The 17,003-nt window shown below is 38.1% G+C and overlaps 1 protein-coding gene across 2 annotated transcripts in view; it reads right to left on the reverse strand.

The window, feature by feature from the left end:
- LOC120531486 (lissencephaly-1 homolog) overlaps positions 1–17,003 on the reverse strand; it is a 134,359-nt gene that overhangs the window by 15,874 nt on the left and 101,482 nt on the right. For both annotated transcript variants that reach the window (XM_039756938.1, XM_039756937.1), the window contains exons 3-6: positions 7,157–7,241; positions 2,313–2,387; positions 1,924–2,130; positions 860–1,028 (exon numbers count right to left, since the gene is read on the reverse strand). In XM_039756938.1, coding sequence (XP_039612872.1) covers positions 860–1,028; positions 1,924–2,130; positions 2,313–2,387; positions 7,157–7,241 — 536 coding nt within the window. The remainder of the gene's footprint in view (positions 1–859; positions 1,029–1,923; positions 2,131–2,312; positions 2,388–7,156; positions 7,242–17,003) is intronic.

A 17,003-nucleotide genomic window follows, 5' to 3' on the forward strand; every position in this document is an offset into this window, starting at 1 on the left:
ATGTTTGCATTCTTTTAACTGTGAGAAAGAACTGTCATCTCTGTCTTGTCATGGAGCACAGTTTAAACTTTTGACTAATGGGTGTTATTTGATATCTAGAGGGCTCTAATAATGTTAACAGTGTGGGAGAGTTTAAGGGCTTAAAATAACCATACAAACATATGGTTTCTACTTCGCGGATTTTCACCTATCGCAGGGGGTTCTGGAACGCAACCCCCGCGATCGAAGAGGGATTACTGTATATCCTACAATATCAAGCCTGTTCTTACCTATTTTGATTTATTCACCAGATACCTTGTTACCAGAACATGCTTAATCAAATGTCCTTGAAGTCCATCTATCCATCATCCATATGCTAACTACAGGGTCACGCGGGTCTGCTGGAGCCAATCCCAGCAAACACAGGGTGCAAGGCAAGAAACAAACCCTGGGCAGGATGCCAGCCCACCGCAGGGCACACACACCAAGCATACAATAGGGACAATTTAGGATCGCCAATCCATCTAACCTGCATGTCTTTGGACTATGGGAGGAAACCGGAGCACCTAGAGGAAAATGCAAACTCCACGCAGGGAGGACCTGGGAAGCGAACCCAGGTCTCCTAACTGCGAGGCAGCAGCGCTACCACTGTGCCACCCGTCCTTGAAGTCCATCACAAGAAAATCATATATGCACCATAACACAGAATTCTGGATACATTATTCCATATGTGTGTTGGCAACAGTGAAAAGCTCATCCAACGTACTACAAGCCAACAAAATCCCAATATCTGTTTTACATATCACAATGCAATATACACAGATAATCCCTTGAGTACCAAAATAACTCAATTCTGAAAGCCAGACTACTTTGTGCTTACCATGCATCGTTCTAATGCACTCAAAGCCCTGGAAATCCCAAAGCTTGATGGTCATATCAGCAGAACAGGATGCCAACAACTTGCCAGTCTGGTCAAAGGAAATGTCTTGTACAGAGTCTGTGTGCCCCTTCAGAGTCCTCTCAAAGTCTCCCGTCTCATAATCCCATACCTTAAAAAAAAAAGACACTTAGCAAACAGTGGCTTCCCTATCTTGAGCCCACTTTCATTCTTGAGACCAATAAAAGTGGCTTAAACACTAATTAATTTTTTTCACATAGGACATAACCCATGGAAAGTAAAAATCTGGGTTGCCTTGTCTCTGATATAGATAAAAATGATGAGTTCCCTCAAATATCACTACAGCTGGGACAGCTAGATAAACTCATACTTCACAGAATTGAGTGCTAAGCTCACTGCTTTATTATTTCAAAATTATTACCCATATATCTTTTTGCTTCTTCACAAACATAGGATAGAGGCGAGGTAAAAATAGTTCTTCTGCATGAGTATTTTAAGAAATCTTGTGTTTATAATTGTATCCTGATTCACAGGCAAATGATGATTTAAATCAGAAACATTACAAGTTGTTTAAAATGTGAACAGCAGCAGCAAATCAGGAAACAAAAACAACTGCTGTGGAGATAAACCTGACAGCTCTGCAAGTCAGAAATTTTTTATTACACAGAACTCATCTTTACAATAATCAATTTAATTTTTACTTCAAATATCATGCTTCTAAGATGACCAAGACTTAAATATAATTCTGCTGGCAACTTAAATTTTAATCTAGACAAAACGTTATGCTTGGGGAAAGGAACAAAAATATTTATAGAAGCTACTGTCTAAAATAATACAAGTCAAGCCAAATAAACCTATTTGCCTGTAATTATAATTAATACTCATACTTAAATTAACATCTTAGCGAACCTGACATTTTAAAAATTTCTCAAAAGGTATCTTTTAAAGTTTTAAGATCTGAACCAAATAAGAAGTTATAAAATGCTTCACTTTATGGCTACAATTCCTGTGGAGTCCATCACTTAACCCTACCTCACTTGACTAACCTTAATTGTAGCATCTTCTGAAGCAGAAACCATAACACTGAAAACAGGATGGAAAATAACCCTGGTTACTGGACTTCTGTGGCCACTCAGGGCATATTTCTCAGGGGGGCGTGGTATCCACTCTTTAGGATCACGCTTTTGTCCAAGTGGTCCTACTGAAGTGATTTCCTCTTTTGCTTCATTTAATTTTGATTCCAGCTCCATAACCTGAAAGAAAATTATACCTGTTATTTCAGTGACACACACACTATTAACATTTGCCTTTTCTTCAGAAACATTTTGAAAAGAGAGCTAAAAGTGCCACCTCTCATCTTTCTACAAATGACAGGGAATAAAATCAACCCATAAGCAGTGATTTCAGAGATTAAGATATAAAATATACACTCAACCTTTTTTTGTAATCGGATTACAGAAGTCCATTTTTTTTCCAAAAGACCTGCATACTTCTTGTCTAATTCTTCATTCTAGGCAGAAGACAGAAAAAAGAAAAAAAATTAACTGGGGTGGGGGAGAGGGACAACAGGTCCAGAACCCAATAACTTAAATATCCAATGAAAATATTAAAATCAGAAAATGAAAAAAGTAAACACTAAAACATAGAAATTAATCACTTTGTAAATAAATTGGTGCATAAAGATATGTTTTGTGACATATACTGCATCTCTAACAGTTCTATAGCAATTACTACACTTTCACATCAAAACCTTCATTACTACGGCCAGGTGAAGCAGTGGCAGTGCCTCACAGTAAAAAAAGATCATGGGTTTGCATTCTGGGTCCTCCTTGTGTGGTACACAGCGCATTGAGTAGTTAGAAAAGTGCAATATATAATGTAATGAATTATTATTACCATACACTGTAGTGAAGATTAGTAATAAATAATTATGTCAAACAATACAAATAAGTGCGCAGAATCAGCCATGCTAAAGCATACAAGTAAGCATTTCAAAACTGAAAGACAACATTCTAAAAAACTGATCCGACCTTGTCCAACACTTTGATAAACAATAATAGATTTGCAGTAGTCTAGCTTAGTGAAACTCAACTTGATAAGGAAAAAGGGCACTTGAACAGAAAATTAAAGCCTACTATTTTGTATTTATTTTTGACAAAAGTTTCCTTTTTAGTTCAATTAACCTTTAATGTACATTGGCAGAGCTAAATGTATTTATGTAATATTTTTTCAGTGCAACTATTATTTAGGTTTTGTCTTATCATATTAAAATGACAGACCATAGCAAATGTATTTGTCAGTTCGATAACAGAACTAACTACAAGTGTAAAACAAAATGAAAATGGCAACCAGTTGTAAATTAAGGTAATTTTTTCCCGAAAAGACAAGGCCAAAATACAAAAAGAAAAATTACTCCTCATGTATTTGCATGAGTGTTTCCTACTCTCTATCACAGTTCCATCCCTCAGGCATACTTTACAAATCAAAGGAGAACGGATAAAGTGTAAGATCATGAAAAGCCTAAAATGAAAAAAAAAAAAAAAAGGTTTAATTTAAAGTGTGAACAAAAAAATGTTTAAGTTGAGACCCATCTAATTTAACTTCTTGTGAAATAACTGGGCTTTATAATCCATGGCCATTTTGCTGTATGTGGGAGTAGTAAAGGTCACAACATCATACAGGCAATTTTATGAGAAACAGTATCTAAAAAATGAAATAAAAATCTATGACTCGTTTTGAAGACCAACTTTCTCAATTTCATTTCTGAAAACATTGTAAGCTCTGGATTTATGACACCTCTACATGAAAGGTAGATGTACGGTTACACGGTAAATTGGTAGTTAAAAAAGTACCAAAAAATCCAAATTTTAAAACATTACGGTACCCACTTTTCTGGATTTTTGGTACCAGAAGTAAATTTCAACTTTCCACTCAATTCCCATACCCACCTCCCTTGACACTTGCTGTTGCAGATTTGTAAAAATGTCCATTTCATAGATATCACAAGACGAAGCCACACACTTTGAACTGCAACCCCTTCCCTATAGCTTCTACTTGATTGGAACAGGGAAATGGTTCATAGTGCGGCACAATGCACCAGGGAAGCTGGAGTAAAAGGGGGAGTTTTAGAGCTATCCGTTATTTGCTTTGGAACTTTTTTGGTACTGAGGTATGAAAGCTTGGATCGATACTGAAGTCAAAATTTTTGTACTGATCAAACTTTAGTATGAAGCCTAATGAAATTTCTGAACACCATCTTGTACATTGTTCAGTCATTACATTCTTGGTGCACTCCATTTCTAAAATTCAGATGGCAGTGTGTTATGATGTAGTCATACTCACATGGATGACCATGCTTCTGCTTAATGGGACTGCTATGTTTTTAATACATCTAGGCAAGTAAACCGTTTGACAGATATTTTGTGTTATATATGACCTGTGTCATTAAACTAAAGCTGAATCTTGTACCTTTCTTCTACCTTTTTATTTTTTGGGACACATAATAAGATCAATTCATGTGCTAAGGGTGCCACATTGGGGCAGTGTTTAGTGCTGTTGCCTCTCAGATTCAGTATCCTGGGTTCAAATTTGGCATTTGGTCATTACCTATCTGGAGTTTGCAGATTTTCCCAGTGTTTGCATGGCGATAGAGTTTAGAGATATGATCAATATATGCAACAGCCTTTTCAGCTTTAACGAACTGTTGCCAACCTCTGAAAACTCTCATTGAATGAGGGCTGCCATTTTCATTAAATACAAGAGAGGCTGTCCAATAAAAACTAAAAATACGAAAAGTCTCTTCCTCGACATGCAATTCAAATACTTGATATTGACAAGAACAATCCTGAAATATTACTCAGATTAATTCAACCAAATATAAATGTTATGAATTTTTGCCTTTGAATAAGATTTTCCTTAAAACATTTTTTTCTCTATTAGAGAAATTCATTCAGGTACCACTTTAATGCACATGGCTCAGATTCTCAGAGACATTATTCTTAACAGAAAAGGGGTTCTGACATTGATTGAATACAAAGGTATTCATGCATAATTGTACATCAGTTGTTTATAACTGTATGCTAGATGTGTATATTATTTATTAAAGTGACTTAAAAAATATGTACTGAACCTCCACTAGGGGGAAAATATTGATATTATTATACTGTCAATCAGAGAATTAATAAATACTGAAATGCAAGAGCAAGATAATAGAAACCCAGAGAGAGCAGAGTTTAAAACCTGTTAATGGAGAATAAAAAAAGACCCTCCTAAGTCCTGCACAGACACGTTTCAGCTCCCGAAGGGCAAATTGATCAGAACAGGAAAAAAAACAAACTGACTTTCCAACATATAAATCTGTGGATGCCAGTTCAGAAACTGGTGTGATCTTTCCATGTATTGTATGATCATGTTCCTAACAATAAATGCAAACTGTGGAAGAGCGGGTAGATTCGCTACATGTATTTTTCTTTCCCAACACCTCATTGTGATTGTGGAAATCTTCTTTTAGCAGAAGTTGATGTCTTTGTCCATAACAGGCAAGGACATGCTGTCTGTTACATTAGAGTAATTTCAGGTCAGTCACTTCCAGGAGCTAAATTCCGCAAACACACAAGAAAATATAAGGTTGTCATTTAATGAAAGGTGGAGTAATGTATAAAAAAATAAACCTAAAACATTTTCTATTCTTAAATGGAGTGGTGGGAAAAGAGCTGATCCCAACCAATCAAATTTTAGGAGTCTCACAGTTTGGGAACATTGATTTAATAATTTTTAATCATACCATCTTGCACAAAATATGCTAAAAATTAAAAGGCAATTAAACTATTCAGCCAATTATAGTGGATAATCACTATTTATTTTACATATCATAAAAAGTAATATTTGCCCATTTCGTCTTGAAAAACTGTTTTACTTTTGTCAAGGTAGTCAGAGGTAGTGGACAGAAGCCTTAAGGTCACACCATACATTTTCATGAGGGATTAACAACAGGGCCTTGATTGGGCAATTCAAGGACATGACTGCTCTTTAATAAAGGCAGTGTTGAAATATCATTCAGTTACTGAAATTCATTTTTATGGAAGATATGTAGAAGACTTTATCCAGTAATTATTTCTATTATCATTAATTAATGTGTGTCATTGCAGATGGTATAAGTCACTGCAACAATATAGTCCTATTACCACTACACTTCATGGTGAAGATAGGCAATAGAGGAAGACCTAGTTGGTAAGAAGCATTTGATTTTCACTACTATTACTACTTTATATTTCGATCACAAACATATCGGACAACAAGAACTTTCATCATATGCTGTATCACCAATATCCTCTACTGATGTTTTGCAAATGCTTTCCTGGAACATTTATAGATTTCTCAGTCATAACTTTAACCTTACATCTTTAAAAAAAACAATAAACTTTTTATACATAAAAGCATTTTTGATTTTAAATTTACCTTATTAAGTTTACATAAGAATCAGAGAAACAATTGCTTTTGCAATGGCATCTACAAGTTGTTCTCAAACATTTAAGCAAAAATGGTAGTTTTTAAATTTTTGTACAATGGACTGCACAGAGTTAGAAGAAATGTTCATCCCTGTAACAAGGTTCTACAGTTGCCTCCAAACTTATGCTTCTTCCGAATCATATCTGACTTGCTCTGAATTATTTTTTCATTCACATTAAAGCTTTCTTTTGAAATCCTAATATACTTAGTGTATTTATGCTAACAAATTAAAACAGCTGATCAATTAATTTTCAACAAACATTACTACTTGAGGCATTTGTAGAGTACAAAAGGAATTAATACTTCAACCTGAAAATTTTATTTGTTCATTTTGCATAAACTGGAGAAAGTCTGACATTTTTCATTTGATTTCTCTCTCTAAACAAAGAAACATGGAAATGTTTAAAGTGTAAAAATCTAAGATATAAATACTGAAAGGTACTGGCTGCTAAACAATTTTCAACGCACTGTGTCGGTTTTGATTCTCTAGTCTGTTTAGCATCTCTGTGCTTCAGTTGTTAAACAAGTTTGCAAGTTGCTGTTTAAATATACTGCTATTATTTTGACAAAACACCTATATGGATAGGATTTGAATACTGACTTCATGTCTACTTCACAAATAATGCAAAATGACAAAATCTGATTCAATTAAAAAATAACTATTTTAATGTTTTGTTTACTATTTAGACTTTAGAAAATATATATGAAAATAAGTACACCTGCATCTCAGCCTTTGTGAACAAAACAAAAATCAAATGAGATCATACTTACCATATCTAATTCTGCTTCCTTTTTAAAAACTGAATATGCTTCTTCATATCCATTGGAGCGAAGGTAATCCGCTATCGCTCGATTGCTGAGGTGGGGGGGCAGAAAAGAATTTGATGGTATTAGTAATATAGTTAAAATATGATGGTAGGGTACAACGTGCTAGATATACCCAAATAGGTAGGCCACTGTCAATTTCACAAGAGAAAAAAAAAGACAGCATTACAGTTTAGAATATGTAAAAAAAACATTTCTGCCATTTCTATACATTAAATTCTAGACAGCCAATAACTAAGAACTTTGGAAATATTAATCACCCACAAAACAGCCAAGAATAGCAGGTACAAGACACCACAGCAGATGCAAAACAACAAATGCTAAAATAGTGATGTCTTGCCACCTTTTATTTGGCATCCTTCAAATAGGAGCATGGTGTGTAATAAGACTTGCTGTAAATATTTAATCACTGATCAATAACTAATCCCTAAAGCATATGTGGTTGCACACACTCCTCACTCTGATTCTCTAATATAATTTGCCCCATGATGGCAACATTTTCTCGTGCTTCAGTGTTGATGGCCAGCTAGACCTGGGGTCATCTTTGAAAGATATCATGCCAAAATAGAATTCTACAGCTCATCACTTACTGTTGCACATGAAGGGGACTGATACTGGAGCAAGATGAGGTGAAATGAATCTCCAAAGGTGTATTTTTCTTTAACGTTTCAAAATAACACAAATGCTAGAAATCTGAAATTTACATTGTTTGTAATTAGAAATCTTTTGTCACTGATAATGATCAGTACAATACCTATTTTAGGTTAATACTCAAAACATTTCTGATCTCTCATACAACAAATTATGCAGTTGAGAAAATGGTTAGAAATTAACTTAGGCAGGAAAGCTAAAATTTCCATATAACATTATTCACTATTTTCCGAGTCAGGCATGAAACAATTTTTCCCCACTAAGTCTTTTTCAACTATATATAAATTAATCTTTACCATAAAACAATTTAGAAATACCTACTTTTAAAAATTTGAGTCGAAAGTCTGTTGGTACAATAAATACTTTGGCTTGCATTGAATATTTGGATTGGCTGTCAATGCAATAACACTTAAACACTTAACCTAAAACAAAGTACCTTTTAAGATCAAGCCTAATGACATTAGAAAATAATGAGAATTTAAATTCCTCTTGATACTTTTTTAATAAGTAAAACACTTCTTGAGACATAGTGTTCATTTAAATAGACAAATGATGGCATTATTCAAGCTACAAGTAGTATCATCTTACATTAAACAAAATATGCATTCAGAGAAAAAGGAAACATGACCTGGTTTAGGAAAATTAAGCCAGTGTGTATAAAGTTCACCAAAACTGTGTTGAGATGCAAAATAATGACATTTGTAATGCATTATCATAAACAAAACAAATATGCTTCTTGCAAGACAAGACTAGCAATGTACCACAGCAGCAGGAGCAGCTACACTAAACAGTAGTCAAAGGAAGACACTTCGATGTGCACAATAATCGAAAAATAAACTCCAAAAATCAAATGGTTTAGAACAAAGGATTTATACAGCTATCAGTTGTCTTGAACCAAAATAAAAAGTGCAAGAGATTTATATACTTTAGGAGTATTTTGTGTTGCCACCAGTGAAATGTCTACTACATTTTGATCATGTGAATTTCCAATAAGCATTTTTGGGAGAAATAGGTCGCTAATGATTTGTTACTTGATCCAAAAAAATTAATTAGCATACGTAAAAAGAAAACTAAACACATTAAGCATCATCACAGTGCACCACATACATTTCTAGAGGAAGATGGTTATTTGTTATTATGAGCTACCTCTTTGAAGTGCTTTCATGTAAGAATTTTCTGGGAAGATCATATATCCCATCTGTCCAAAAGCTTCAAAACACAGCATAAGATTGCAACTGACTTTTGGACTGGGTCAACAATTAAGTGTGTGTATCACCAAAGTAATGTGCCAAAGCATGAATGGCTATCGACTGATGAAGCCGAGACCCCATTTTTTCAACCAAGTGAACAACAAGTTGTGGAAGCCTACAGGCTAGTAAACAATCTCATTTTCACTAGCATAATGTCAAAAGATTTATTCTCTAACACCCAATAATTTATTCTAGATTATAATTGATGAAACCAGTTGATTTTTATTTAATACAGTGGGTTTGAGAACATGAATTCAAGTATCCGATTTTCTTAACACAAAATGTAATGAAAGTAAAGTACTTTGAGTAGAACATTTATTGTTATGTAATACTAGCGCAAGTAAATGGCAATGCCTGGTTATACCGTATTTGTATGAGTTAAGAAAGCAAACATTTTTTTTTTTTTATAAATGTTGACCCTTTAATTAATGTGTCTCATTCATCCTCAACACCACCTCTTTTGATAACTGATCAATTTCTCTGCTCCCATGAAATGAGAATGTGACATTTTGTGAACAATTGGATTCCATAATTGCATTAACTTCTTGCTGGGTTGGAACCAAGCACAATACTTCACAATTAGCTCTTTAATCCCACATTAATAAAATAGAATGCACCGTTGAATAATTTCATCCATAGACCACTCAAAGCATCCACATGAAGACTCAGGTTCACAGATATTATTGCAGGTCTCTGCATTACAGGAAACAGAACCAACTGCAACATTTGATGATGTTATAAAGTTGATTCAAAGCTGGATCATCAAAATTGCTCAGGTTCAGACATTATTGCAGGTCTCTGCATTGCAGGAAAAAGAACCAGCTTCAGCATTTGATAGTGTTATAAAGAGGATTCCAAGCGGATTCATCAAAATTGCATCAAATCAAGAGTAACAACAAAGGAACTTCTGACAGACCATGGTTAACATGGGTTCTGAAGCCCTTCCTTGCTGATCCTTCCCATTTTGTGTGCTCAAATGGCATACATGAACAAAACTCATTAATCTAATAAGTGCTCCGGCCCTGGCAGTTGCATTTTTGGGAGCCCCTCCAACACCTAGTCCATGCAAGCGTTGAACAAAGTGAGAGAAAGAAAACTCCCCTGATGAACCCAAGAATCAACTGAGAAAAACGCAGAAATTCTGCTTTAACTCTGCACAGCACTCACAGTACCAGTGTATAGGCCAGCTATGATATCCAGCAATTTTGAGGGCTTCCCACTAAGCCTCAGCATTTCCCACAGGACAGCTTATTCAACTAAGTCGAAAGCTCTACGAAAATCTACAAAGGCTACAAAGAAACTCTGCAGATATTTGTGTTTACACTCCATGAGAACCCTCTGTGCCAAGATATGGTCAATAGTAGATTTCTTAGACGTAAAGCCAGACTACTGCGGTTGCTGATAGGTGAGCAAGTGATCACAGATCTCATTGAGGATGACCCTAGCAAGGACCTTACCCAGGAACTAAAAGCAGTGTTATCCCCGGTAGGTCCCGCAATCCAGCCGATAACCTTACCCGGACGGAAATCCAGTTTTCCAATACAGTTGGGATGACACTCATCTCCCAAATAGAAGCAAAGACTGCTTGCAATCTCAGGATGACAGTCCTACCACCAGTGTGGAGAAGTTCACCCTGGATACCACAGATCCCAGCAGCCTTCCCTACACTCTGTGCAAGCTCAGTGAGATTGGGTGGGTCACACAGATCAACCTCAAGAACTGTGGACCCAGAGATATCCAGAATGTCAGTTTTAAACAGCTGCTCAAAGCAGCCAACCGAGCGGGTCGCAACTACAATGTCATCCGTAAGGACCGTTCCATCAGCTGCCCTGTCTACGATTTTCTGAGGAAAAGACTCAGATGAGTATAATGCTTCGATTCCTCTGTAAGCAGGACATGGGTCACTAGACCATAAACGGTGTGTCACTTGCTCACAGATTCCTCTAACAAATGCCTCATCTGCCTTCAGAGCTCTCGCAGCCATCCTTCTCAGTCCCCAGTACAGACAAGAGTTGCCATTAAGCCGTGCATTGCGAGATGAAACATCTCCTTCTGGGAACACTGGTAACTCCAACAAAACTCTTAGCAACATCCAAGTTCTTGTCACGGAAGGTCTCCCACATCACATTTGGCCCAGCAATCGCACCAAAGTCTGTAAGTTCCTAAGACAAACTGCGTGCAAACTTGTTAGAAACAGCCTGATCTTGTAATCTGGCCCGGTCCTGCCTCATTTTCCTAGTAGTTGGAAGCCTACTGGACCTAAGCTGGATCTTCAGAGTAGCAACAAGTCTGTGGTCAGAATTTACAAACAGGGAACTTCTGAAAACCCTGCAGTTTTGTAAGAGCCTCCTGCATCTGCTCACAATGATGTGATCAATTTCGTTCATCGTACCACAAGTATTAGAATACCAAGTCCAACGATGCGCATCAGGGTGCTGGAACCAGGATCCAGCGATCAGCAGCTCCTGACCTTTTGCAAAGTCAAGAACAGGGTGCCACTTTCACCACAGTTGCCAGACCCATGGGGACTGGCACAATCCTCATAGCCAGCACAGTCAGTGCCAGTGGCTGTACTGAAGTCACCCATGACAAGAGGAGTGTAATTTTGCTGGCACCCATCAACTACTGAGGAAAGTTGTGAATAAAATGCATCCCTCACCATGGTAAGCGCATACAATGAGACAACAGAAAAGGCACCCTGATAATACCTTAATCAGAATTTCATAATATGCTTATTGAAAGGAGTGACATCGGACACCATCGGAGGGAGCCGATCCACCAAAGCAACAGCTACTCCCAGAGTATAATAGCCATCAGAGTGACCAGACCAATAAAAAGTGTACCCACCTACAGAGATCTGGCGAATCCCAGGTCTGCACACCTTAGAGAGTGCTGCCACTGAAATACAGCATTTACGAAGCTCATCCAACAGCAGAGGAAGATGATCATCCTGCCGGAGAGACAATACATTCCACATGCCGGACGGGCCATCTCCAATTGGGGCTTGAGTGCTGCCGTGCAGCAGCCGATGCCTCAGCACCACACCAGTTCTGATCCCCAAAAGACCTTACCCCATTGGCTCTCCCACAGTTTTGACTCTTCCCAAAGGCTTTACCCCCTCCTCTTCATAATGTGCGCAGCCTTCCTATGGGCTGCTGCAGGAAAGCTACTCCAGCGGACAGCTGAAAGGAGTCCTGTCTGTTGTCTCAGAGCTGTGTGAAAGTGAATCCTGCCACCAACCCCCATGATTTCCCTGCAAGTTAGGGGACCGCTTACAGGGCCGGATGCAGTTTAATGTTATACCCAGTACAAGGAATGTGTAATGAAAAATCATAATTTACATGCAAACCTAGAAGTGGAATCAGGCATTGATTAATCTCAACTAATTTTTTTTTTTTTAGAAATGCTGGAAAATGTCCATGAAAGATAAGAGGTTTTGTTCATCTTGGGTGTATAGTTCCTGAATGCTCAATTTTTAAACCTTTCAACATGCAGATGGGTTTTTAATTGTACTGCAACTTGCTGCATACAGTATGTGGCTACATAGCCACAGACCAGTCAGACCGCTATCCACCACCAAGAGCACTTACAATGGGTACATGAGCATCAGAACTGGACCATGGAGCAATGGGAAAAGGTGGCCAGGTCTGATGAAACAACGTTTCTTTTAGATTAAGTGGTCGGTCAGGTGTGTGCATTTCGTTTACCTGGAGAAGACATGGCAGCAGGATGGACTATGGGAAGAAGGTAATCCAGTGCTGGCAGTTTGATGCTATGCGCAATGTTCTACTGGAAAACCTTGGGTCCCGCTACTTATGTGGATGTTACTTTTAACAAGTACCACATACCTAAAGGTAGTTGCAGACCATGTACACCCCATTATGGCAATTGTATTCCCTGATGGCAGTGGTCTCTTTAATGAAGATAATGCACCTTGCCACGTGACAATGATTGTTCAGGAATGGTTTGAGAGAAAAAAAACAAAAAAAAAAAACAATGCATTTTAATTTATTTGCAAGGCCTTCCAATTCCCCAGATTTAATCTGATCGTGCATCAGTGGAATTCTGGAAAAAAGATCTTCTGTCTTGGAGTCATATACTTCAGGATACCTTTGTGGCTGATCAGTTTTTACTTTTATATTGTACCATAAGGTGAAATGCAAGCAACACAAATTGTTAAGTAGCTGTTTGAGCAGTTAGCTAAACGAGAGGTGTCATTTTATTTTATAAATATTTAATGAATACAAGAATTAGTGCTGCATTCAGTGACCTCCCATTCCTTTAGTGGTACACATTTAGACAAGTGCAGAGAAAGATGTTATTTCATCAGATTAGTTGCTGATAATGAGTATTCCAATTCAGGTAAGGAAAAACAATCTAGACAAGACTACAGAGAAGGTTAAAACCAAACTCAATTTGTCAAATTAAAGTTCGTAAAGATTTCCTGGCATATCAAGACAATAAAGGAGGTGCTTAAAGTCACATACAGCATACAGCTCTGTAAATGAAAAATGCAAAGGAAAGGACTGCAGGCGGGAAGAAAAATAAGTCCCAAAAAATATCACAGACGTAGGAAAAAAATAACATTCTCAAATCCAGCAACACTATATACAAGGCAGGAAAACAGCCATGAACAGGGCGCCATGACACTTCTTGACTGCCTTTAATATGTGCAGTTAACCTAACCTTCACATCTCTGGTTTTGCTACAACATCCCCAGATTACCCAGTTGAAAATTAACAGACACTAGGAGAATTTGCAAAATCCATTTGGACAATGTAAGAATGCATGATTTAAATAAGGACACTGTATCCAAGTGACAGCAGTCCTACTCCACTGAACCACTGTGCCATTATACGTGAGGCAAAATAAAGTACCACATTTCTCAAGGTCACTGCACGAGGCAGAGGCAGCTGAGTGGGTTGGAGTCCTTTGATAGGTAGTTTTCAGTCAGCAACATGCCTTGGTCCGGTGCGTACCATGCTTTCACTGTCAAAGCGTTCTTCAAAAACAATAAATCCATCACTACGCAACACACCTTCTGTACACACTTCAGCATTCCTCCTAACGGTGACTTCACATATTGGAAAACAATTCCATCCTCGGACTATATGAACACCTGATAACATCCAAGCTGTAAGGGCATTTCCAACACACCTTTGAGGACGATTTGGCATGAGGACCTTAATTGCCATCCATACAAAATGATGGTAATGAAGGAACTCACGGAGAGAGGGAGAGGTGCAGAGAATTGTGTGCGTACATCCTGCAAACTGTTCATCAAGATCTCTTCTTCATGTGCAGTGACGAGGCACATTTCCATTTGAATGGTTGTGTAAATAAGCAAAACTTTTGCTACTGGTCTGAAACCAACCCTCGTGAACTTCATCAGAGACCCATGCAAAATGAGCGTGTTACAGTTTAGTGTGCCGTTGCAGAACTTGGCATTGTAGGCCCTTACCTATTTGAGGAGGTAGGAGCAACGGTCACCATCACTTCAAAATCTTTCATTGAAATGCTAAAGAATATTTGCTGGCCCCTACAGGAAGAAATTGATGTGGTGGATGCCTGGTTTCAGCAGGATGGAGCAAAAGATAACATGGCGCAGAGATCCATGCAAGTTTTGCGGGAGATGTTTCTGGGGAAAGCCGATCCCCCTGTGCAGTGATGTGGGATGGCCTTCACATTCACCTGATCTTGCCCTGTGAGATTTCTTCTTGTGGGGCAATCTCAAGTCGAAGGTATATACACACCGACCTCAAAACCTTGAAGACCTTAAAGACGATAATTGCCACAAAATCACTACTATTCCGCTTGAAATGGCCGAACGAGTCATGTGAGTGTTCAGAAATCATCTCGAAGAATGCATCACCAATGATGGCCAAGACATTTTTAAAATACAGAGGAAAATATATACACACATACATACACACACACACAGAGTATCTCACAAAAGTGAGTACACCCCTCACATTTTTGTAAATATTTTCTCTCTTCAGGGGACAACACTAAAGATATGACACTTTGATACAATGTAAAGTTGTCAGTGTACAGCTTGTATAACAGTGTAACTTTGCTGCTCCCTCAAAATAACTCACACAGCCATTAATATCTAAACTGTTGGCAAAAAAATGAGTAAATCCCTAAATGAAAAATGTCTAAATTGAGCCCAATTAGCCATTTTCCCTCACACAGTGACATGTGACTCAGTGTCATGTGACTCAGTGTTACAAGGTCTCAGGTGTGAATGGGGAGCAGGTGTGTTAAATTTGGTTTTATCGTTCTCACACTCTCTCATACTGGTCACAGGAAGTTCAACATGGCACCTCAGGGCAAGGAACCGAGGATCAGAAAAAAAAGAATTGTTGCTCTACATATAAGGCTATAAGAAGATTGCCAACACCCTGAAACTGAGCTGCAGTGCAGTGGCCAAGACCATACAGTGGTTTAACAGGACAGGTTCTACACAGAACAGGCCTCGCCATGGTCAACCAAAGAAGTTGAGTGTACGTGCTCAGCGTCATATCCCAGAGGTTTTCTTTTTAAAATAGACGTACGAGTGCTGCCAGCATTGCTGCAGAGGTTGAAGGGTTTTTGGGGTCAGCCTGTCAGTGCTCAGACCATACGCCACACACTGCATCAAACTGGTCTGCATGGCCATCATCCCAGAAGGAAGCCTCTTCTAAAGATGATGCACAAGAAAGCCCACAAGCAGTTTGCTGAAGACAAGCAGACTAAGGAAATGGATTACTGAAACCATGTCCTGTGGTCTGAGGAGACCAAGATAAACTTATTTGGTTCAGATTGTGTCAGGTGTGTGTGGTGGTAACCAGGTGAGGAGTACAAAGACAGAAGTGTCTTGCCTACAGTCAAGCATGGTGGTGGGAGTGTCATGGTTTGGGGCTGCATGAGTGCTGCTGGCACTGGCAAACTACAGTTCATTGAGGGAACCATGAATGTCAACATGAATTCTGACATACTGAAGCAACATGATAATGACCCCAAACACACCCCCAAGACGACCACTGCCTTGCTAAAGAAACTGAGAGTAAAGGTGCTGGACTGGCCAAGCATGTGGAGAATCCTCAAACAGAAGGTGGAGGAGCACAAGGTCTCTAACATCCATCAGCTCCATGATGCTGTCATGGAGGAGTGGAAGAGGATTCCAGTGGCAACTTGTGAAGCTCTAGTGAACTCCATGCCCAAGAGAGTGAAGGCAGTGCTGCAAAATAATGGTGGCCACACAAAATATTGACACTTTGGGTACAATTTGGACATTTTTCACTTAGGGATGTACTCACTTTTGTTGCCAGCTGTTTCGACATTAATGGCAGTGTGTCGAGTTATTTTGAGGGGACTGCAAATTTACACTGTTATACAAGCTGTACACTTTGTATCAAAGTGTCATACCTTCGGTGTTGTCCCATGAAAAGATATAATAAAATATTTACAAAAATGCGAGCGATATACATATATATACACACACATGCACATATATACGTAACATTTCCTACAAAACTATATACATTTGTCAATTTACTTGTTATAGATCTACTAATGAAACTGTTCATTGCAGATGAATAATGTATCACACTGTATATTCATTGATACTGCTTCAACTCTTGTCAAAATGAATCAGCCAGATACACTGTACTGATTTTCCATGGTAACCTGCCCACATTAGCAGCAGAGGCAGCTCTCTAGAGGACATGTGTAGGCAGGAGTATAAAGTGCAAGGTTGTTAGCAAGATGAAAAAGAATGCCAGAAATATTTGATACAATGGCTACAAAACTTAGCAACTCAAAAGAATCTAATACATACTCAACTGCACCTGATACTTGCAAGTAACACCAATTTTCATGTTGCATATCTTGGCCATCATAGTATGTGT

This window comes from Polypterus senegalus, chromosome 6 (assembly GCF_016835505.1).
Source record: "Polypterus senegalus isolate Bchr_013 chromosome 6, ASM1683550v1, whole genome shotgun sequence".
In the NCBI taxonomy this organism is placed as follows: Eukaryota; Metazoa; Chordata; class Cladistia; order Polypteriformes; family Polypteridae; genus Polypterus; species Polypterus senegalus.